The sequence below is a fragment of the Carassius gibelio genome, chromosome B21 (genome assembly GCF_023724105.1).
Source record: "Carassius gibelio isolate Cgi1373 ecotype wild population from Czech Republic chromosome B21, carGib1.2-hapl.c, whole genome shotgun sequence".
NCBI classification, from domain to species: Eukaryota; Metazoa; Chordata; class Actinopteri; order Cypriniformes; family Cyprinidae; genus Carassius; species Carassius gibelio.
Window position 1 is genome coordinate 23,866,953 of NC_068416.1, and position 22,860 is coordinate 23,889,812.

At 36.8% G+C, this 22,860-nt stretch overlaps 2 protein-coding genes across 6 annotated transcripts; both read right to left on the reverse strand.

Moving 5' to 3' along the window:
• Positions 1-248: 248 nt before the first annotated feature.
• otpa (orthopedia homeobox a) lies at positions 249-11,912 on the reverse strand. Of its 5 annotated transcripts, XM_052588357.1 has the most exons (5): positions 11,769-11,830; positions 11,599-11,681; positions 11,255-11,331; positions 4,134-4,534; positions 249-1,501 (listed from the first exon to the last, which is right to left on the reverse strand). In XM_052588357.1, the coding sequence occupies exons 3-5, from the start codon at positions 11,271-11,273 to the stop codon at positions 980-982; spliced, it is 942 nt and encodes a 313-aa protein (XP_052444317.1). In that variant the 5' UTR covers positions 11,274-11,331; positions 11,599-11,681; positions 11,769-11,830; the 3' UTR covers positions 249-979. The 5 variants fall into 5 exon arrangements, with proteins under 5 accessions (XP_052444317.1, XP_052444313.1, XP_052444314.1 ...); XM_052588353.1 differs by lacking the exon at positions 11,255-11,331 and having other exon boundaries at positions 11,769-11,912; XM_052588354.1 differs by lacking the exons at positions 11,255-11,331; positions 11,599-11,681; positions 11,769-11,830 and adding an exon at positions 4,981-7,234 and having other exon boundaries at positions 4,134-4,591.
• Positions 11,913-11,946: 34 nt separating this feature from the next.
• tbca (tubulin cofactor a) lies at positions 11,947-21,470 on the reverse strand. Its single transcript, XM_052588358.1, has 4 exons — positions 21,283-21,470; positions 14,866-14,971; positions 13,879-13,965; positions 11,947-12,271 (listed from the first exon to the last, which is right to left on the reverse strand). The coding sequence occupies exons 1-4, from the start codon at positions 21,333-21,335 to the stop codon at positions 12,191-12,193; spliced, it is 327 nt and encodes a 108-aa protein (XP_052444318.1). The 5' UTR covers positions 21,336-21,470; the 3' UTR covers positions 11,947-12,190.
• Between the last annotated feature and the right edge of the window lie 1,390 nt (positions 21,471-22,860).

Here is a 22,860-nt window from a genome sequence, read left to right on the forward strand (position 1 = left end):
CAATAACAAGCCATAAGCAGACATTATAATGCAGATCAGTAGTTCGTATGCATTCCAAAATAATTATAAATATATGAAAATTGAGGTTTTACTTAGTTTCCAACTAATTTGAATGTAAAATAGGCCCGTTAAACATTAGACTATAAGTTAAAATAAAGTGTTACCTATTAATCAATCATCAAATAAATAAAGTTCTGTTTTCCCCACAGAATTCCCAAGAACAACAAGAAGACGCGACGTGTCAATAATGACATATTGAAAATGATTTTATTTGTTAATTTACATTCAATCGTTATAAACATGTCCAGGAAACAAAACAGCCTTTAAGAATAAGATCAAACATTTAAGAAAGTTATATTGGTATAAGCACATACATGAACTGAGAACATATCACAAACTGACCGAATGAGAACAAGTTAAGAATGCGTTATCTACACAAAACATCTTATATAACAGCATATAACAAAGTCATACTTTTCTTTTAAATGACAGTTCCCCGTTGTTGTGTTGTTCTTTACCTTGGTCGGCACATGCAGTTTCTTCATTCTTTTTGAGACACTTTCCTTTCTTTCTTCCACCGAATCATAAAACAGTCCTAAAATCTGAACGATTTCTTTCATAATAATAATAATAATAATAATAATAATAATAATAATAATAATAATAATAATAATAATGATAATAACTAGTGCACCGTCTCTCACCTTTTTTCTCAAATGCAAATGTGCAGGATTTTTCTGTCCATGTTGTTGACATTTTTGAATTTGCAAAACGAAAGTGCTAATAAATAAATAAATAAATAGGACATCATAAATAAATACATTTCGTTTTTATTTTCAGCCTATGATGCTTTAGGTTTTATTTCCATCTGGTGCGCACAGTTCATGTTTACTACAGGACAGTCGTCGGCCTATCCTTAGACTTCCTTGTGCGTCACTGGGCCAGAAATGACGGATGGACGAGAAACACGTTCAAAGTATTAGGTGAAACTCATGGACACTGTGTGCTCCAGTGCTTTGCGGCGCAGGGACGCGATGCTCGTCCCTCTCCAGACGTCAGTGTCCGGGGAGCTACACAGCTGAGGCGAGCCGGTCACGTTGGTGGGGCCAGAGAGCGACGCGGGCACCATGCCGGGGAAGGTGGGTTGGTAGAGGTGGGACTGGAGGCCGGAGCCGTTGGAGGACATGTTGGACAGGCTCATGGAGTTGGGCGGTGGTCCGGCGCCCAGGCTGCACTGGGATAGAGACTGTGCCATGGCTTGTTGTCGGCCTAGGGCGGGCGGTAACTGCAGCTGGGAGACTCCCGGCATCCCGGCCGCCGCCCATCGGGTGTCATTAGCGTGGAAAGAGCACAAGCTGTCGCCCATGGCTGCCGCGGCCGCCGCAGCGGAGCCAAACTGCGCTAGGCCGTGGTGAGTGGGCAGCAAAGTGCCGGGAGCGCGAAACACGTTGGTGGTCTTCTTGCGCTTCTTCCATTTGGCGCGTCGGTTCTGAAACCAAACCTGCGAGCAGAGGGAACAAAAAAAGCTGTCAGAAATGCTTAGATTGCGCTAGAATGGATGTAAAAGTGGGCATTTAATAATAGTTAGTTTAATAAACAGCAATGTTACATAGAATATTGCTCATTGGGACATCTTGTGTGACTAATACAATGTATTGGTGTTTTTGGTATATTTTACGTTCACTAAAATAAATCAAACAGAAAATAAAATAATAAATGCTCATTCTAAAATAAACACTATATTGTGTGTGTGTTTCTTAAACCATGAACATAAAGTTCTTGATGTCACATTATAGTTAAAAATCAATAAATGTTTTGGTATCTTGGTTCTACAACGAATAGTTCTAAGGATGCTAAAGAAATAGGCTAGATGCACAAACATGTACGTTGCACAAAAGAAAAATACAGATGGACATATGAGCAGAAATAGCATACATTTAACACAATAGAAACATTATTGAAGCATTGCTTATTCGTTTGTTTGTATGCTATCAGTGACATTAAAATAATATAAACAACACATTGAATATCATCTCAATTAAATAGTTCTGAATCAACCTTAATATATCAATTAACACTGTAGGGTTAGAAATTATTATTGGAGCAAGTGAAAATGCTATTTTAGTTTTTCTATTTTAAAACTGTCTTGTTTAATTCAATATGCTAATTAGCGTTTCTTTGTAATTAATTGTGAAATTTACTGAAGTACAAAAAGTATTTTATGGGATACATTAGCTCGAAATAGCCAACATTTTTTATTTTAGTTTGTTTTCATTTTGCTTCTTTCCTTGATAAACGTCTCGACATCAGAAAATTGTGCTGTTAATGCTGCTTTAAATGATAAGGCATCATAATATTTAGACACTCCATGTGTTCGATTTAACAACACCAGGGCGTAAAAAGGCCCACCCTGGGCCGCAAAAGACGAACAGGGTGTTTATTTCCCGAGGTCCTTCAGGTTTATAGAGATCTCAGGCACGCTCACAATGATTAACGAGCAGATTTTGACCCAACGAAAAGGGGAGAAAAATATGGAGGGGTTCATATTATATCCCCGAATCCCACTCCACGCAGCCAGCCGTGAAATCCGGCCTCAAATGCATTACACTTCAGAGGATAAAAGAAAATGCAATTTCTCATACCATTAAAAAAAGACAGAGCACCATCCGCGCGCCCGTCATTAAGACGTGCACGCTGACAGACCTATTTCAGGAGAGCGCGAACTATTCGTGCAACATTTTAGGAGATCACCGCGCGGTCAGCATGCCACTCTTTTATTTTTTATGTAAATACAATAGTTGGGGCAGAGTCTCAGTCCTGCTAATTATGATGGTTATACTTTTACGCAGAATAGTCTTCTTACGCATTGAGTTTAATAAGCCTGTTAGGTTATAAATAATTCTGAAATTGGTTAATAATAATGGTCTTGGTTTTATTGCACTATCAACTCGGAAAGCTATACATATATAATGAGGCACTATAGATCACGGACAGAGCGCTGGAATGCACACTTGTCTCGCGGGTTCATTTACCGCTGCATTCGCAGCTGACCACCAATCACAGCAGCAGCACGAGTCATAATCTTATAAAAGTGATTAAGATATCGGTCTGCTCCAATGGCTGAGATAACAATAATGGTATTGTAAAAGGAAGATGACCTGAACAATAAAATAATCATGAGAAGCGCGCCGCGTTTTAAATGGGCGCATTTTCAAGAGCCATGAAAATGTTTGCTAGCCTAAATAAACATAACCTGAATCAAATACAAATAGGCCTATAGAAACAGCAATAAGTATATCATTATAATACATAAATAAAAGAAATAAAACCTATATGATGCGTAAAGGTTTACGGAGGCGTTGTATAAACACGATTTTAGAATCAAGGGGAATATTCGTTAGATTGGGATTAATATAATGTTTGTCTTATTTTTAACACAAAAACAAAAATAAAAAATGCTAGAAATAATAAAAAATAATACACAGGACATGCCTTTTCGTTTTAAACACCATTGGATGTTTACACCTAATATTAATATGAATTTAAGAGTTTTGTAATTTTTATTTATAATTGTTTTTTTTTTTTTTTTTTTTTTTTTTTATCTACGATAGAGTTCGCTCGGATATGTTTTCAATATTTAAAAGAATTTTAATAATCAGTTTTATTATTATTGCAATTATTTTTGTGCTCATGTAGGCTACTATCGACAAAAACATTACCTTTCGGCTCATCGTGTAAGTAAACAGAAATGCAAATGCAAAAAAAAATGGTCTTCTTAAAATTAAATGACAACGCGTTTTCATTTCGTTATCTCTTAGACTTCGTATTTCTAATAATAAACATTAAGTTTAACAAATATCTAGCCTATTTATCTACCTAACTATTAATTTGGAATGCCCTTTATAGAAAATATAATCCGAATAATAATAATAATAATGTGTTGCTTTAAATGTATCGATTCACTTTTTTTATTTCAAACATCATGATGCAGACTATAATAACGCTTAATATTTTATGAAAATATCCCATATATATTGCACAGGATTAATACAATGTTAACGTCGATTTAACAATAATAGTGTGAATAAAATAATTCGAGACCTGTGTTGCTGAACGGTCTCCACCGGACTCACCTGCACGCGTGATTCCGTCAGGCCGATCCGCAGCGCGAGCTCCTCGCGCATGAAGATGTCCGGATAGTGGGTTTTGGCGAAGCTGCGTTCCAGCTCGTTAAGCTGAGCCGGAGTAAAGCGAGTCCGGTGCCGTTTCTGTTTCTGACTCTGCTGGCCGCTGGACTGAGTGGGGTTCTGTTGCTGCTGCTGTTGCTTCTCCTGTTCCTTACTGTTCACCGCCACACCCGGCGGATTGGATCCAGCACTGTTGATATCGTCTCCGGGGAGAAGGGTGGCCCCTTCCACTGCGTCGGAGACCGGGGCGAGTTCTCCGGGGTGGCCCGGGTCAGTTCCGCCGCCGCCCAGCCTGCATTTCAATGCCTCCCTGTGACCCAGAAGCTCGGCCGCGGCATCCTTCATCCCTGAAGCAGATAAAACAGGTCGAAACTGAGTGAGCTCATAATCTGCACCGAGCATTGCTGAAAAAAGAGAGAAGTGTTAGTGCAAGAAAAAAAAATCACATTTCTAGACAGTCAAAGCAAGCACTTGTTTCATGCAAAAACTACCATTTGCCATTTTTTTATTACAGCCATAAAGAGCAAATAATGAGGAAAAATTAGCCCACAACGATGTCATCTTTTAAAATACCTAATTCCATTTGATACTCCCTCAATTTCTTGGAAAACGTCTAAATCAAATTACTGCGTAATATAATAATAATGATTACTTTTCCAATGAATTAGTTCGCTTAAATCGAATTAAGATAAAATAAGAGACAAATTGTCAATTTTCTCTGCTTGATTTAGATGAGAAGAGTCCTCCAGCTTACAGTAGAGTTGCAGACCGGAGTTTGGCGTTGACAACTCACCGAGGCGAGCATCCAGCAGGTCGGCGTGCGAAAGCATCGCGCGCCGCTCCAGGGCGAAATGCTTTTCCAAAAAAATCTCTATGACTTTAAACTATTTAAAAAATATATATGGCCTAAATGAAAGCAAATTCGGTTTGTGGTTAAAAAGGAGGTTCCTTGCATTATAATGTCCTTTAGAGAAACTGGGAGGCGCTTAATAGTTGAATGAACCCATGAGCCCCTTCAAATGAGAGCCAATCAGCGTTGAAGGCTGGAGGTGTCAGATGCGCGCGATGCCTCTCTTGCTGCCCTCCCAAGTTCATTTCTCCTCGTTTTTGATCCCGACTCCCAAATTATAACCTATACAATGACCTCTTTCAGAAAGCTCTTCGAGAAACTCCCTCAGAATTTGTTTAATTGAGCGTGATGCCAGAACCGTTGATGGGGGCCCTGATTATTTGAGGAGAAACAGCGAATTAAACTATTGTTATATAAACGTGTCATCCTTATCAAAGCCGTATGGTTTAGTAATGGCTTCCCGAAGTTTATTACTGGACTGAACGATTAAACCGCGAATGATACGAACTCATTTGATTTGCCTGGGTTTTACGCGTGTGCATTACATCCAAAAAACAATCTCCAGCGAGTTTTGCGGTTTAATTAAAAAGTTCCCCGAGATTTTCCACTATTGTCACTTAATCGTTAGTGATAATTTCGCGTTTCCTCGTGGAAAAAAACGCGGCCTTCGTGTCGTGCCATGTCCAACTCTCGCCATTTGGAGACGAAGTGAACCTCTTCTAATGTTTCTAGTAGCCCGGGGCAGCCAACAACAAAGTTTAGATTAGCCATACATCTCAAACCAGGGTAATTTTCAACATCATTAGGCTTTTATGTAATTAGTGCCAAATCTATAAGCTTTTTTTATTGCGATTATTAGCGAGATCAGTATAAATTAGGGCTGATTTAGTAGTGTTTAGGCCCGACTGTCACGGCGGGAGGAACTTAAGAGTAAATGATATGTGAGCAAATTATGTGCATAATTCGGTGGAAAGTCAGAGTCAGAAATAGGCTTCCAGGACTGATGCGCGCAGACACAGGGAAACCCCGCCGAAGCAAGGGGGAGTGCGAGGACTTTCGCACCAAAATAGATACATTTAGACTTTAAACACTCTACACTGACAAATTGTATTCGTTGCATTGATTTTTCATCCAATTGCCCCAAATTAACTTGATTTATTTCATGCAAAGACCACTCGAGTGCCAGTGCAGCCCACCAATAAACGAACCTGCATTTACACCAATTAACACAATAGCTTTTGTCACACGCGGAGCCGATGAAAAATATCAGACAACCAGCGCAAACAGACTCTAAGCAGATGTCAGTGGGATGGTTTAAAGAACTCCTTTATTTGCAAGAGTGAATGGTGTCTTTTCAGCGCGCACAAAGGACGCGTCCGAGCGAGAAACTTTCCACTCTTTTTTGACAAGCCACCAATCTGCTGGTAAGAACAAGAGCGCTCGCTTCCAGACGCCGGGTCAGATGCGACTCTTGACTCGCCGGGGAAATGTATATGCCTCTCTGAAAATGAGGAAAGGAAGAGAGTGCGGATTCAATTTGGAAACAATTGTTCTTGCGCTGCGTTTTGATATCCGAAATGTCAGAGAAGGCGAACGAGGCACCGGGCGCGTAATGGAAGATCTCGGGTTTGTGTTCATCTCACACTTCGCTTTTGGCCAGGAAATAGACTGAGGCTTTCTGAATTGGGATGTGGATGTGGCTTTATAACAGAGACGTAAATATAAATCGAACGCGGTTGTGTTGTTTTATCTCGCTGGAGTTGTAATAATTTGATCCCCTTTTTCGTTTACAGACTACAAAATAAAAGTTCTTGAAAAGCACCTTCTCCAACGATAAGTTCTGGTTCTAAATGGAACCATTATTTATTTTTAAATTTGTACATTTGATATTATTCACATGCATGGACTAACGCCTTTATCGCTGCTCACATTTGTTTTTGCCCGCGTATAGCAGCTAGAAAATCAACTGCATTGCCTCAACAATAACGATCATGTGAAATCATTACATTGTTTGTTCTGAACAGTTGCTGCGTGATTGATAGCGCGCTTCATTTTACGACTTTTCAATAGCTCGATCCTTTTATAGCTGCACAAACAGAAGTGAATCACTCTTCTGGAGGCACACGGTCATATTTAACGGACTAAAAGTGCGACAGACGCCTAACGATGCTTTCAAGGGGACATACGAATGAAGGGCTGCCCTGCACTTCATAAAACATGAACAAATATAGCGTGCAAGCTGTGACCTTCAATTAAAATTCTTATATCGTCTTACTGCTTGCTTTTGTCTCTATTCGGCTGAAAGAGCTTTTTTTTATTTTGTGCATCGGATCAAGTGGTTTTCCCCTAATAAATAAGTTTTAGATTGTTGCACACAAACGGAGCAAGGGCTGAAAACTGGCTGGCTGGAAATACATTGGCTTGCTCTAATGCAATTCATTTCGTCTGTTTACCTCGTACAAAATGTACAGATTGAATTTCTGTACACCAATACCCGGCCTGCAGCCAGCAAGGGGATTTCAAGCTTTATTTGTGAAACGCGAAGCGAAGCAAAACATTTTATTAAATGCATTTGAGGGGGATACACAACTGTTTCCTGACCTCACCAGTAATGAAAAAAAATCTCTAGGTCCTCTGAGCTGCAGCAAAAGGTGGTGATCACAACTAAAGTTCAGGAATCAACACAATAAAAAGCTACAAATCAAAACGCATAATACGACCAGCACACTACTTTAGTAACTTTACCATTAACAAAACGAGTAATAGGCTAATTTAAATAATAATAGGCTATGTATTATATATTTACACTATGGTATATACAACATGCACACGAAAAACAGCTAATAATGTAAATATATAACCACTAATAATATTTGTTATTGTATCACCAAACAATCAGCCCAAAAACAGAATCAGAGAATTTTCCCAAAATATAAAAATATATTTTCCTTAAAAAAAAAAACAGATTTAATGCACTAAAACGATCAAATTATATATATATATATATATATATATATATATATATATATATATATATATATATATATATATATATATATATATATATAAATAAAACATCTGGCTAATTGAAGTGACGTTAACACAAATGCACTGACCTCGTTATATTTAAGTTAAAACAGTAATAATACTAACTTTAATAAAACTATATATTTGTAATGTTGTAATAATAGCAAAAGCTTATAGCCTATGGTTAAATTTGTGTGACGTTAAAGCAAACATACTGCACTATCCCCGTAATATTTAAGTTATAAACAGTAATAACACTATTTTTATCACTTTAATATACATAATATGTATTGTCTATAAAAAATAAATGTAGTAGTAGTAACACATTTATAATGTTCACTCATTTTCTAAGACGCAGTGATTACAGAAGTTATGCATCAGTGATAGCCTACTGAGTGTGTCACGAGAGAGAGAGAGAGAGAGAGGGGGGGGGCGAGAGAGAGAAGGAGGGTAATTTGGGAGGTGATTCAGAAGCAAAGCTGAGTTGTATCTCTCTCCCAGCAGATAGCGATAACAAGCTCGCATCAATCTTACGCTGCATATAAATAAAAATAGACAAACAAACAAACTCGCGCCCTGCAAGTTAATGCGGCGCATCTGAGTGGAAAGTAGACATTTTCACGCGCTCTGGAGATGAGGAGTGACTTTTAATAAAATCACAAGAAAAACAAATGTAATTCTGAACGCGGTCTGGAGCTGAGAGAATTCTGCTCCCTCGCTCATTGTGGAGGGATTTTCATCGAGTCTCATGGCCTTCATATCAAGCATCACATCTGTCCCGCACGCGCACTGACAAGAAGGACACATTTCCAAACATGCATGATTTTGCTTCTCCACCAGCACACAAACACGTTTCAATTCAAGCCAAATTATAGCTGCATACAGACTAATAATCACTAACCCTAACCAATCGCGCAAAAGGAAGCATTTTATATTAACAATATATATTTTATTTTATATGATTAAATCTTATTATATCACATAAATGGTGACCTATAAAGACTAAAAAAAAGAAAAAAAAAAGACTCTTCTAAATGACTACTGATTACTATCAAATAAAACAACCATGTAAAACTAAACAATAAAACCAACCTCGAAGTCATTCACATTAAAGTGGTGGACGAAAAAAAGTTTTTAAGTGCACTCTTCCCTTCAGGGACGGATATAGGAGGTTTTGTCAGATTTATCCAAAGTCTGTAAACATATTTTGACTCCAAAATGTTGCATAATCACATTCTTAGTTAATTGCATAATTGTTAAAGCAACATATTTGCAATAACTATAAATTAATCCAAATAAATTATATGGCATTGGCACGTATTTGTAAACTTTTCCTGTCCTCAAAATAATAATAATAAATTATATGTTTTTATTATATACATATAAATATACATGATTGAAATAGTTGAAATAGGTCTATAATTAGGCTAGTTTTAAAATGAAATAGGCCTTTAAAAATATGTAGCATATTTACATTCCAACTGACTCGATAACAATAAATAATATTAAATATAATTTATATAAACTATATTATTAGCCTATTATTCATTTTATGGAAAATATTTGACCACTTTTTTCAAGTTAGCCACTTTGTACATTTTGAGTAATTTTTCTCCTAATACACACGTTTGCTGGCTTCATTCAAACAGTTATTAGTGATTTTAAGTCTCACTGTCCTTAAGGGGGTCCACACAACATAAACAAACCTGCTCCGCACACATATCCGTGCAGCTCTTTCTCCTCACGGCGGAATGTGTTTCACGGGGCGTCTATATTCACTCATTTAGAGAATTCTAAAGAGAAAATCGATCGTCCGTCTGCAGAAATGCCAGTTTAACAAATTAGATTCTTGTTTCGTGCAGGTGATGCGGTGACAGTCGGGGGGATAAAAGGTAATAAGTTGTTGTGTTTTAGCTGAAGGAGGAGGAGGAGGAGGAGTGATGAAGAGCCCCCCCCCCCATCCATCAGGTGCTCGGTTCCTCCGGTCGCGCGAGCAGACTCAGGTAGCGCGCGCCCGTCGCTGCATCTCATGCTCCAATTAGAGGCGCTGCCCTCCGAACGGACTCGATTAGACCGTGATTTATCCGAAAGAAATATAATTATGGCTCCAAATAAAATAATCAGCATTGAAGAGCGATTTCCTTAACGAGATGGAGCGGTTGGGTGTCACGGAGTGGCGGCGCCTCATTAGCGCTATAATGAGGCTTCGGGGTGAACCCGATAATTATCGAAATCTGTAGAATGAAGACCGAGCCAAATGGAACCCGAATTCATCTGCTCCTTCGGCAACAACAACAACCCCGAAACACATTTCAAAACGCACTGAATTAGGCGGACCTAAGACGCGACTGTGTGATGAACCGGACAGAAATCCCTTCAATTATTTTTCACTGAGGAAACACCCATTGAAAAGGACAACATTAAAACAACACCTAATCACAACAGTGCAACGCTATGTGGAAAGCCCTAGACAAAAAAAAAATTATTTGCGTTATACACCGCATATATATATATATATATATATATATATATATATATATATATATATATATATATATATATATATATATATATATGCTGTCGAACCATTAATCACATTCAAAATAAGTTTTGTTTACATGTGTAATGTCTATTGTTTTGTTATGTGTATATATATATATATATATATACACACACATTTATATAGATTTATGTATATATAAATACACACACATGCACTTACATATATGACAAATATATTAAATATATTTATATTCAATATATAATTATATGAATACATAAATAAATACATGTAAATATTTTAATCAGAAGTAACTTACATTATACCTGGGCCAAAGATTTTTAGTGGATTAATTTGTGATTATCATTTATCAATCACAGGTGGCCCATCACAAATATTCAACAAAGTGTCTAAACAGTTCAGTCTTTTTTTTAAAACAGTATTTCTATTATTTAATTAAAACAAAAATTATGAAATGTCTTGCTTGAAAACGGTTTATGTCATCTCTTAAAAATAAATGCCACTTGGTTTTATTACCTTATGTATGGTGTTTGCTTTTGTTATTGAATGCAACAATATACATTCACATTTAAGTTTGATTGTCCAAATAGTTTTAGGGCCACTTTAAATAGAAAACAATACATAAGCATACAGACAACTGAAGAGTACGGTTAAAAAAAAAAACCTCACCTATATGATATTTCACCATTTACTTTGACAATGCTGATTTTAATAGCTGAGAGACTGGCAAAAGCTTGATGCAATCTCTACCAGAGGATCAGAAATAGGCCTTCCATTATCAAATATTCATAGCTAATATAAAATGACAGACATTCATAGCCTACAAAATACACCCTGAATTCAAATGATGTAATTATGTTGAAATTGCAGAATATGCATTTGTTATTCCAGCAAATAGGTCAAAGCAGCCTTGTGCACTTGCTTGCATGAGAGGATCTGGCCAGCGGAGGTCAGTGTCCTTTTAGGAGAGCTGGAAATATATTCTCATCATATATTAGTTTTTCATGCTATACCTGTCTCCCTCTGCATGTAGGAGAGAAAATCCTGTCCCCGTGATTGACATCCAGGTTCTTTTTCTGTATTAATTACTGCAGTCCTACGAGGAGGGAAACATATGGCATCTTATATCAAAACAAAGGCTACTGTTTTACATATTAATTCAGCTTTGTGTAGTCACACATACCTGCAGCAGGAATACATTTGAAATGCTTACAAGAAATCAAAGATGTGTTAATTTTTTTCCTTTCCAGTAGGCGAAGCTCTTATCTAAAAAAAGTAACACTATAAATGGACTGAAGATAGAGCTGAAAAAAAAAACACAGTATTCAATAATAACTATATGCATGAAGGAAACAGAAGGGTTTGAAATAATAAAAAGAAACTTTATTTCATGATTGTGTAAATGTGATCACAGAAGGCTAGGAAGAAAACAGTGTCATTAAATTATGAATCAATATAAAACTTGAAATTAAAACGGAAACATAAGCAATTTGTAAACACATCGCATTGCTTCTGAAACGCTTAACAGGTCAGAACAAATGGAATGGACACTTGGGATGTCAGTGTGTTCGTCAGCGTCTGTGAGTGTTTATTCGATCGTGTCCATCATCCTTCCAGCTTGACTGAATCTAAAACAGTTCTAGCCTCCTTGTATTCTTCCATCTCAGCCAGTTCCTCTTCCGTTTCCTGAAAATAAAAACAGTTTGAAGTCATTGCCTGCATCTGGAGTGTTAATGAATATGAGTAATATTTTGTTAATTAAATATGAATAAATACACAGTAGAAAATGATGCATCTTACAACCCTAGTCATTTACAATTATCATGAATTATATAAATATAATTAGATTAAACGAAATTTTAGTCAAAATAAAAATGCAACATTTAACAAAATATTTACACTTATATACACAACCATCTAGGTTTTTAACTGACCAAATAAATTTAAAGCAATTGTCTACAGAGTGGGAGATTTCCATCCAGTTGGATTTAGTAAATCAGATCACAGTAACACAATGAAAGGGACTAACTACATGACCAAAAACAGCTAATTCACTCAGCGAACCTGTCAGATAATCACACACACAGCACTTCAGACAAACAAACACACTCACACACGTAACACAGTGTGAAAATGTAATGGAGGCAGTGAGAAGAGTAGGTCATATCAATGCTAATCGATCGACGACGGTTTCTATGGAGGCCATTGCCGTGACAACATTACTAATGAACTGAAATGAGTGTGTGTGAAACCTCACTGAGCTGCGGCTGGCGGGAAGATTTACTCTGACACAAAATGGTAGAGGCTTTAAAAAACACATTTATCGAAACTCACACAAACAGGAGATGTCACAGCGAGGGGGGGGGGGTCACAGATTTGTTTGATGTTAATTAATGTGGCCCCTGTCATCATCTACTTCCTCTATACGGCAACAAACCGGAAGTGAACAGCACACAGTTTCCCCTGAACAGATAGTTCTGCCATGTCAAGGTGTCCAGTGCTTAACACTGACCCAAAAACCTGGAAGCTGCCTGGACACAAAAATGTCCTTCTATACAATATTCACACTATACAAACTCACCTTCTGGTTCCCCAAGACGCAGATGAGTTTATTTCATCACAGGAACAGATTTGGAGAAATTTAGTATAATATCACTTGCTCACCAATGGATCCTCTGCAGTGAATGGGTGCCGTCAGAATGAGAGTCCAAACATCACAATAATCCACACCACTCCAGTCATCCAAGTGTTAACATCTTGTGAAGCAAAAAGCTGTATGTTTTTAAGAAACAACTACCATTACATGGATATTAACTTAAACTACTGTCTGAATCAGGGGAGAAATATGCACAGATCAAGCAACATTTACATGTGGAAACAGTTTAAAAGAGTTCTATACAATTATGTTGGGAGGGTTTTGTGTGAGAGGACGACATGGGATAGACTTTTCCACTAAAAGAAGCGTTACCATGCATTATGGACTCATGGGACGTTAACTGATGGACTGGAGTGGTGTGGATAACTTGTGGATTATTGTGATGTTTTTATCAGCTGTTTGGACTCTCATTCTGACGGCACCCATTTACTCCAGAGGATCCATTGGTGAACAGGTGATGTAAGGCTAAGTTTCTCCAAATCTGTTCTGATGAAGAAACAAATTCATCTAAATCTTGGATGGCCTGAGGGTGAGATCATATTCATTTTAGGGTAACTATTTCTTTAACAGTGCCAGTGAGTTCAAAGCTTTCAGATGGGTCAACATCTGAAACAGTGTGTGCGTTTCATATTCTCACCAACAGTTGTTGCAGTTCAGCGTGGGCTATGGCTAAACGACGATGGCAGTCAGGGATCATCATTCTTGACTCTTGCAACACCTCCATCTGTTGAAGACACATTTAAAAGACTTTACTGGCTCTGTACTACGACTAAACTAAAAGACACCTTATTTCACATAAAACCCCGGAACATCTCTCTTATTCTGAGAGAGCATTTTATATGTCTCTATTACTTCATCAAGCATTTGAAGGAGCTCACTGGAAAACGCCTTGTTGAGTGAGTTTGTAAGTTCTTGGTACCACCTCCATCAATATCTAATTTGTATGACTATCATTATATATGAAAATGTGTAAGTCATGACAGAATTGTACATTTTAACACAGAGCTATATATGCATTCACTCCAGACAGAAGGTGAAGAAGACAAAGAAGCAAAAGAGAGAGAGAGAACATGGGCCACTACTCCTTGAGAACCTCTAAATTAGCAGCATGTGTTGTTAATTACAAAAATCCTCTAAAGTTACATAACGTCATTAATTTTGCATCAGCACATTAAAACTCATTAAAAATCGGCCTGATTTCACCCACAGCGCTGCCACACTGAATCAGCTCGGTCTCTTCCACCGTTAGCAGAGCAATTCCTTCAACACAGCAGAACAACCAAGTGGTCCTGGCAGTATAGCGTTCAGATATTAATACTGATGAAACATTCGTAACAGTGAAATATTTACCATCATGAGTTCATATGAGGTGCCTAATTTTTCGTTGTTGTCGACAATGCCAAAACAATAGAATTAGTCTAGTACATATTAAGGGTTGCACAATGAACGGTCACATATATTTTAATTAAAAATAAAGAAATGGATCCCTGAATGGAGTTGCCTACTGCTGCATTTTCCATCACTTTTGGACCCCAAACGTAGTACTTTTATGGTTCTATTATTTTATGAGTGAGTCTCAAGTTTCTCAACAGAGCTGTTGTTTCAGGTAGTTTATTCTTCTTACCTGTTTCTTGATTAAATACTCATCTCCTGCCTCTGCCTTGAGACGCTCAATCTTCTCTTCCTGCTGCTTTGCCTCCTTTATGTACAACACCTCCTCTTTGGCCAAACTGAGAGAGAAAGAAAAACAAGAATGAAAATAGATATTGAGAGGTGAGTTTTACTCAAAAAAAAAAAATTCAATACTTGTTTGTCGATCCGATGCTGTGAAGAATTTACCCCATGAAGTCAAACAACTAGCCAACTTGGAGATCTCTCAAAATACAAATAAACTACTTTTAAGGGCCTAAAATCAGAGAACCAATTTTAAATGTCTTGATGTTTCACATTACTAACTTTTTTTTTTTATTGCATTTTACACTAATAAAAACAATGCAAGTATAGTTCAGTAAGGTTGATAAACATAATACAACAAAGATGACAACTAAAATGCAGACAATATTCTGGAAATTAAATACACTACCATTTAACAGTTTGGGGTCAGTAAGATATTTTTTTTGGGGGGGGGAATTAATACTTTTTATTAATCATGACTGCATCGAATTGTTCAAAAGTGATAGTAAAGTCACTAAAATGTTTCTATTTTAAATAAGTGCTGTTCTTTTGAATTTTCTATTTTCATCCTGGGAACACAAATATGAAGCAGCACAGCTGTTTTCAACACTGAATGATTTCTACAGGATCAAGCGACAATGAAGAGTGTAGTAATACAAAAATTTTAAGTACTAAATTACATTATATATTCAAACAGAAAACAGTTCTTTTAAACTGTACTTATATTATACAATAGTACTGTTTTCACACCATTTTTGATCAAAGAAATGCTGCTTTGGTAAGCATAAAATATTCTTATCTTAATTATCCCAAACTCTACAAACTTGTAACAACATGAACTGGTGAAACACACTCAGACAAAACAAATGCAAGATGCTAACAGACTTCTTTAAGATTCCTCACAAAACTACAACCCATTAATGGAACACCTAGCTATATATTCTACTGTAGACACACCCTTTCCAAGTCTCTTGTCTTCTTCCTCCTTCTTAAAGACATGTACTGTCAATCTCAGAAAAGCTGCATGCTTGTTAGCCATGGCACTAAACTGCATCAGCTACTTCCTGATCGCTATGCTAATCTGTCTCCGTCTCCCTCACACATACTCACAAAGACACTGTACTGCCCCTACTAGGATTAATTGATCATCAATTTAGTCCCTAATTTGGACCAAGTCAGGTGGCAAATGGGCCACTTTTGCTTGATTGTTAGTGAAAACGCAGAGCGAGTACATTGATAAATTTTGATTATTTATCAATTATGGCCAAATGAACTAAACGCACTGAATAAATTTGCGGCCTGATTGCCGTAATGGAGTTTGAAAATATCACTATTGATAATGATTCTAGCTAATAGCCGCTTTCCGTCTGCAGCCTGCTCGCTTGTCGGGACGACATGGCGTTGCGGAATTCATTTTTCATAAAATCAGCCGTGTATGTGCGTGTGTGTGTGTGTTAGACAGAGAAAGAGAGAGAGAAAGTAGGAGACACTTCTCCATTAATCAAACATACTGCCAGCCCGGGCTGCATGCCGTAAGACTCATCTCCGCCTGTGACAATATGTCATATTTTACGTCAATTACGCTGGTTTTAACAGGCTTCAATCACAACGCCCTGGTGCAATTCACAACATATGCTCAAGGTAAGGCTTTCTCTGTTATGTGCACAAAAATGAGACCGCAGGAAAAAGAGAGGGGGTGCAAGCATTGAGGAAGCCAGAGGGGTGGAAAGACCGGGGTTTAGCATCATTTTAATAAAAGTGAGGGACAGGCTAATGAAAAAGTGTCATGCTGATGTTAATTTCTTGTTTCTGCGGGGTGATGGGGGAGCTGCTTATAGCAGGGGCGGAGCTGGGCAGCTGTAAATGGGGCTGCCAGTGCTGCTTCCTTCAGCTTAATGGAAAAAGCATCTCTCTGGAAAATAGAGAAAAGAATTAGACTCGACACACACATTCTCTCCCCTCTAATACTGTATTTTTGAGGTGGCGGGCTGGCGACGAGACCCGGTGACAAAAGCAAATTACGTCTGTCATTTTATTAAGTGCATCCGCTGAGCTAGGCCAGAAAACAACGACTGGAATACATCACCAAAAAGAAAAAAAAAATTGGGTAGTACGGAGACGGTGGATCGAGAAGACGACGACGAGATGTGGAATTGGCAGGTGGTTCTTTTAGACCAACACCATCCGGCTGTCAAAGCCAAAACGGAGAGAAAATTCTGTAAAATATTGAATTTCTTTATAGGATGAATGTATTGATATTTGGTGAGACGTTTGGACTAAATGCTTCAGACTGAGCAGAGAACACTATTGAGTTGGCATGAGATCTTGACCGCTTCATAGGGCATTTCAGGAAGCCCCTGGAGGCATTTGAAGACGTGGAGTTCAGGGATGCAGCAGTATGAGAGGAGCTTGACCTGAAAGGGTAATTAACTGACATTACAAGCACCCACATGTACTGCAGCAGCAGGTCTTACAACATGTAGACACGTCACCTCAGGATAACTCTTCATGGCCCTGCATCACCAAACAGTGAGAGAAAAGAAAGTCACTGGTGGAAAGATGACCACTTTACAATATGTCATTTAATAAAACTGTCCAGCAGCAGTTTCACAGAAACAGTGTGGTCACACACAAAAAAAAATTACAAATAGCAGTGCCAGAATCTCTGGCATAACCACGTTAAAAATGCCACTTACAGTACCATACCGTAAAAATGTCTCTGTAAACTTACAGTAGAAAAACATTAGATGTATGCCAGAAATTCACCTTAAAATACATTGACAATATTTCAGGTATTACAAAATGACTGTATATTTTACAACTACTATTTGTGTATTTCATTAAGTTTTGTAATGTTTAGATACAGTAATCTACTTGAAGCACCAAAATCTGCATTGTACCTTAAAATGAACTGATAACTGCCATAATAATACTAGCTCTTGTACTACAAAAGCCACGTGATAAAATTCATGATGAACTCATAAGATAATGCAATATCTAATTATAACTATCCTGTTATAACTAAATAACAGGAAATTAACAAAAATAACCTAATGTACATTATTGATAGCAAAAATAAGAAACAAAATTGTCTAAATAAAATATAATCATGTGTATTGCCGAAGGCGGCATTTCTGTTTATTTATTTATTTTTACATCAAAAGATTGCGTCATTTGTGGTTTTTATTGGCAAAAACCATGAATATGCAATTATAATGTGATATCTCATTGTATACACTAATGTATTTTAGAGTCTGTACCGCCGCTCCCTACTCACAGATACGCAGTTTGCGTAGGGCACCAACTCTCAGTGAGGAAACCATCCCAGTTGCTCAAAAAAACCACCTTGACACGCCATTCCCGTATCAGCACATGCGACCGCACGCACCTCATGTTTGCTCATCAATGCAAATGATCATAACTGATGGACAACTATGCCAGTTTAAAGAGATCACCAATCCGCTGCCAAGAAAAACAAAAAAGAAGAAAATGAAGCCCATGCATCACTTTCAGGTGCATTCATAATCCTGTGAAACTTTTTTGGGTGTTTTTTTTCCACCACCACCAACTCCTCCAATATTCTCTCTGAGTTTCCATGTTCCTTACGGATATTAGTCATGGTTTTAACACAACGGTCTTGCCATGGAAACCATAAATTATCAATGGTTTTGTTACTTCTAATAATAATTTACAAAGTATTAAGATAAAAAATGTTTGTGGTTATAAAAACAAACCTAATACAACAACAGCCTTTTAAATGACTTAAAATGCATTATATACAAACAATGAGGCAACCATGCTGAACTTTTGACCCCTATAGGAGGATTTTTTTATTTTTTTAATATATGATATTTAATATTTATTTAATATGATATTTGAGGGAAGGGGCACAACAGCAGCGGCCATTTAACCAATGAACATTTTAACGGCAGCATTTTTCTGTAAAAAAAAAAAAAAAAAAAAAGACAAATCAGATCCTGAAATATTCTGACGACATTTATAATTGATAAAGCATATTAACAGTTTTAATTTTAAGCATTTGGCAGACACTTTTATTCAAGGTGACTTACATTGCATTCAAGGTATATCACTTCATGTATTCCTTTGGAATTGAACCTGAACTTGGCCATTGCTAGTGTAACGCTCTACAGTTCCAATTCTGCTATTTTTTTGTCAAACGTTGGACATTATATTCCCCATGTTCACAATATTCCAAGGAGCCTCTGTTTACACAGACTGGATAGTATTTCAACATAAAAAATTATATTTTATCCTATATTGACAGTATCAGGCATCATGTTTTCCTCATATCAGCACTGGCTTTCATTTTAAAAACATAAGACAAGATTTGACCATACAGAAGAAAAAAAAAAAAGAAGAAAAAAAAAAAAAAAAGATCATCCATGAGCCAAAAGCAGGTGAAGATATAAAGTGAAGCTAGTGCAAACATACAAACCGACTTAAAATGAGTACACCATGTGACCATCAAGCAGCCCACACCTCACGGGCCTGACAAATGAAGAAATGCAATTCAGCAATACAGCGTTCAGAGGTGGACAAAATCAATTATCTGACCTGGAGCCGAGAAGGCCCAGTCTGAGTGAATCGCAGAGGCCTGTGCTCGCATGGGGAGAGAATCTGAGACAAATCTATAGAACCTAAAGACCCAGCTGAAAGAAAACAAAGCAGCTCGCACCGCTCGAATCAATACCAAGGCTGGGCCATCCACATAGAGAGCAAAAAACAGATGGGAAATCCAGAAGAAACATGTCTGAGACACGAACCATGTGTCTACCATTGCTGGGTCTGACAGCGGGAATGTTCCATCATAAAATCATCAATCGACACCAACAGTGCCCACGACGCAATAAGCAAATTCAGCATAAATGAATTCAGACACCAAGACGTGATTGGTCCCTTATGTGAACATCAGCTGAGTTTGACAGGCTGAGTGTTCGGTTCTTATTGCTGCACGGCTCATTACGATGTTGTCTCCTGTGTTGGCATGGTGTGAGAGTTGTTTCCTAACCCTCTCTCTTTCTCAATCCCACAGAGAATCATTCCCACACTTCCATTACCAGCCCTATCAAACAGGCCCATCTCAATCAGGCCCTCATCTGGTCAATCAATGCAAACAGCAGTCAGGTGGGGATTGAGAAGAGATAAAGGAGGGGTGAGGAGAGGATAGGATGAGCCAAGATCAGAGACACTCACAGAACACAAATCACCAACTTTAATACCAGTCTAACATCTGTTAAAAGCTTCTACAGTCCTGGTTATACTGGGGACTGTAGGTTGTACAGACCAAAAATAATCAATGTCATTGGGATCATATGTAGGTCACAGGTCATATCTGAAGCTACAAAGTTTGTGCTTTCATCCTAGATTAAAAAAATAAATAAACTAAAACTATAAAATAAAACAAACAAAAAACGTGTGTTGTGTGTGTGTATACATACATACATATATATATATATATATACATATATATATATATATATATATATATATATATATATATATATATATATAAAAAAAAACTTTAAAATAATATAATTCAGTATTTAGTAACTTTTATATATTTTAATAAGCACAGATAAAAATGGCATATTTTATTTTTAAATTAATAATATCTGTTACGCTGAATGACAATGGAACATTATTTTACCTTTGTATTGACATTTTAACAAAATATATTATTGTTAACTTATTATACAATATGCTTTCTATGTATATAAAATTACCTTTGTAAATTTAATTTGATGTGTGCACTAAAATGGGACGTCTATCCTTTGATCCATTTACACACACACACACTCAAACATAAAATGCATTAAATACATATCTTCTGTAATACACATACATACATAATACATATAAAACATAATTAACTTATTCAATAATCAGCAATTACATCTTCTACACGACTCAGAAATCATATTACACCATTCTTGATTATGTTTAATTATAGGCCAGACAAACACACACACTGTCTGACAGGGTATAAAAATATTTAATGCATGTTGCATTAACACAGCCTCAAATTCTTCATTCAATCCCTTATTTAGATGTATTTGTCATTTCTATTATGTTGGACTCATGAACTAAACACATAAAACTAATTTAAATCAACAAATAACACCTATGAGTTTCATAACATGTGCATTCACTGCACTGTAAGTGACCGGAATATTCAGCTTCTGGATAATGCTGAAGCAGCTGCCAGAGCAGCGGGCTGTATTTACAGCTTTCTGCCTAACGAGGACACTCATCTGCGGCGTATGCCCGTAGAGGGGCGCGGTGAATCCGCGGCCTTGCGCTGGTGACATTAGCACACTTCAGAAATAAGATTTCTTAGCTTTCTTACCGTTTAACCACCCCAGTCTTGATTTTAATTTGCCGTATTCTTGGATCCGCCATTGTTCTTGTTGTTTGAAACAGTGCAAACGGAAGATAAAGCGGATAAATATGTTTATAATAAAAGACGCACAGCCGAAATTAGCCTGTTAGCATAGACGCACCAACACAACAGAAAATGTACGCAGGCGCAGATGAAGCAGAGCGAGCGCGTGACAGTCCCAAGATCAACTCATAAAGCAAATGTATTTGTTTATTTATTTTTACTACATTTCATAATGTTATTTAAGTAGGCTGTTTACCAATAAATAATCGATAAAAATAGTAAAAAATTATAATAATAAAACAAAAATAAAAAATACCACCAGCAACATAAATGTTCATTGTAATTAGCAGTGGTAGTTATTTTAAGTAGGCTTATCTATGAACGTCATGTAAATGTCATAGTGTACATGTACATGTACATACAGTAATCATTCAATACCATAAATAGTATATAAAAGTACCATGGTATTATGTCTTTCTTAACCTTTCTTCTTTTACTGCTGATTATTATCAATGAGTTTGATATTTCTACACGCTAGCCCATATAAATCATATGCAGCTATTACTAATAATACAATTAAACATTAAACAGATCTATTAGTAAAAAAAAAAAAAAAATTACAGCATAACTTATATCACTGGCTTTTCTTATTTATGTATTTTAATAATTAGGTTAGGCTTGAAGTGATAAAATACTGAAAACTATTTCAATAATAGTAATTCTACTACTACTAATTAATATTATTAAAACACTTATTTAGTAATAGTTACTTTATAATTGTAATTGTAATAATTACTTAGAATGTTATTACTATTGTTATTTTAGATATTATTATACATATTTTACATGATTATGTTTTATTATTGTTAGTAATTGGACAAATAAGTTTGCCATTAGTTAGTTAAGTAATAATAATTACTGATAAATAATAACTATTGATGTAATTATAATTTATATAAAAAAATCATATTTTAAATATTTTGTAATGTTTAATTTGTTTTACCTTATTATTATTAGTTTAGACATTACAAATATTTTATTATTATATTATAATTGAGTGGACAGAGAAGTTCTATAAATATTATACTGTATAATCACATTATTGTTGTTGAAATCGCTTTAGTGTTATTCGGGTCACTGCTCTTGTGTTGGGCTCTGTGTGATCTACTCCTCACAGCTCCTGGAAGCAGAGTGGACATCATAGACACCTCGATTGCCGGAGGTAATGTTTTAGACTGGAGCAGGTGAAGTGAGATATGTCACACGTGTCAGGAGTTGTCAAACTGTAGACATCGCGCGGGGAATGATGAATGTCATCACCGCCGGAGCCCACGCGCAGAGACACCCGGGTAACTGAGAAAGACTGCGCGCCCAGCAGTACTGTCCAGTGAAGATTGAGACGCGCGTGATTCATGATCATATCACTAAATCGACTCATTTACGGTTATTGATCATAAAAAGGGTCAGGTGTAGCAAAAGGAGAGGATGCCATCAGGACAGAATGCCCTTGCACTGGCCTGCAGTCCATTACAAACCAGAAGA

What these genes read in the sequence shown, in the direction of transcription:
- otpa (XM_052588353.1), bottom strand. An exon ending in CTACATGCAGAGGGAGACAG is followed by an intron (nt 4,535 to 11,598) that starts GTATAGCATGAA and finishes TATCTGCTTCAG; the next exon opens with GGATGAAGGATGCCGCGGCC. An exon ending in TGACGGAATCACGCGTGCAG is followed by an intron (nt 1,502 to 4,133) that starts GTGAGTCCGGTG and finishes CTCTGCTCGCAG; the next exon opens with GTTTGGTTTCAGAACCGACG.
- tbca (XM_052588358.1), bottom strand. Translation starts at nt 21,335, where the DNA reads ATGGCGGATCCAAGAATACGGCAAATTAAAATCAAGACTGGGGTGGTT. An exon ending in AAGACTGGGGTGGTTAAACG is followed by an intron (nt 14,972 to 21,282) that starts GTAAGAAAGCTA and finishes TTTCTCTCTCAG; the next exon opens with TTTGGCCAAAGAGGAGGTGT. An exon ending in AGTATTTAATCAAGAAACAG is followed by an intron (nt 13,966 to 14,865) that starts GTAAGAAGAATA and finishes TGTCTTCAACAG; the next exon opens with ATGGAGGTGTTGCAAGAGTC.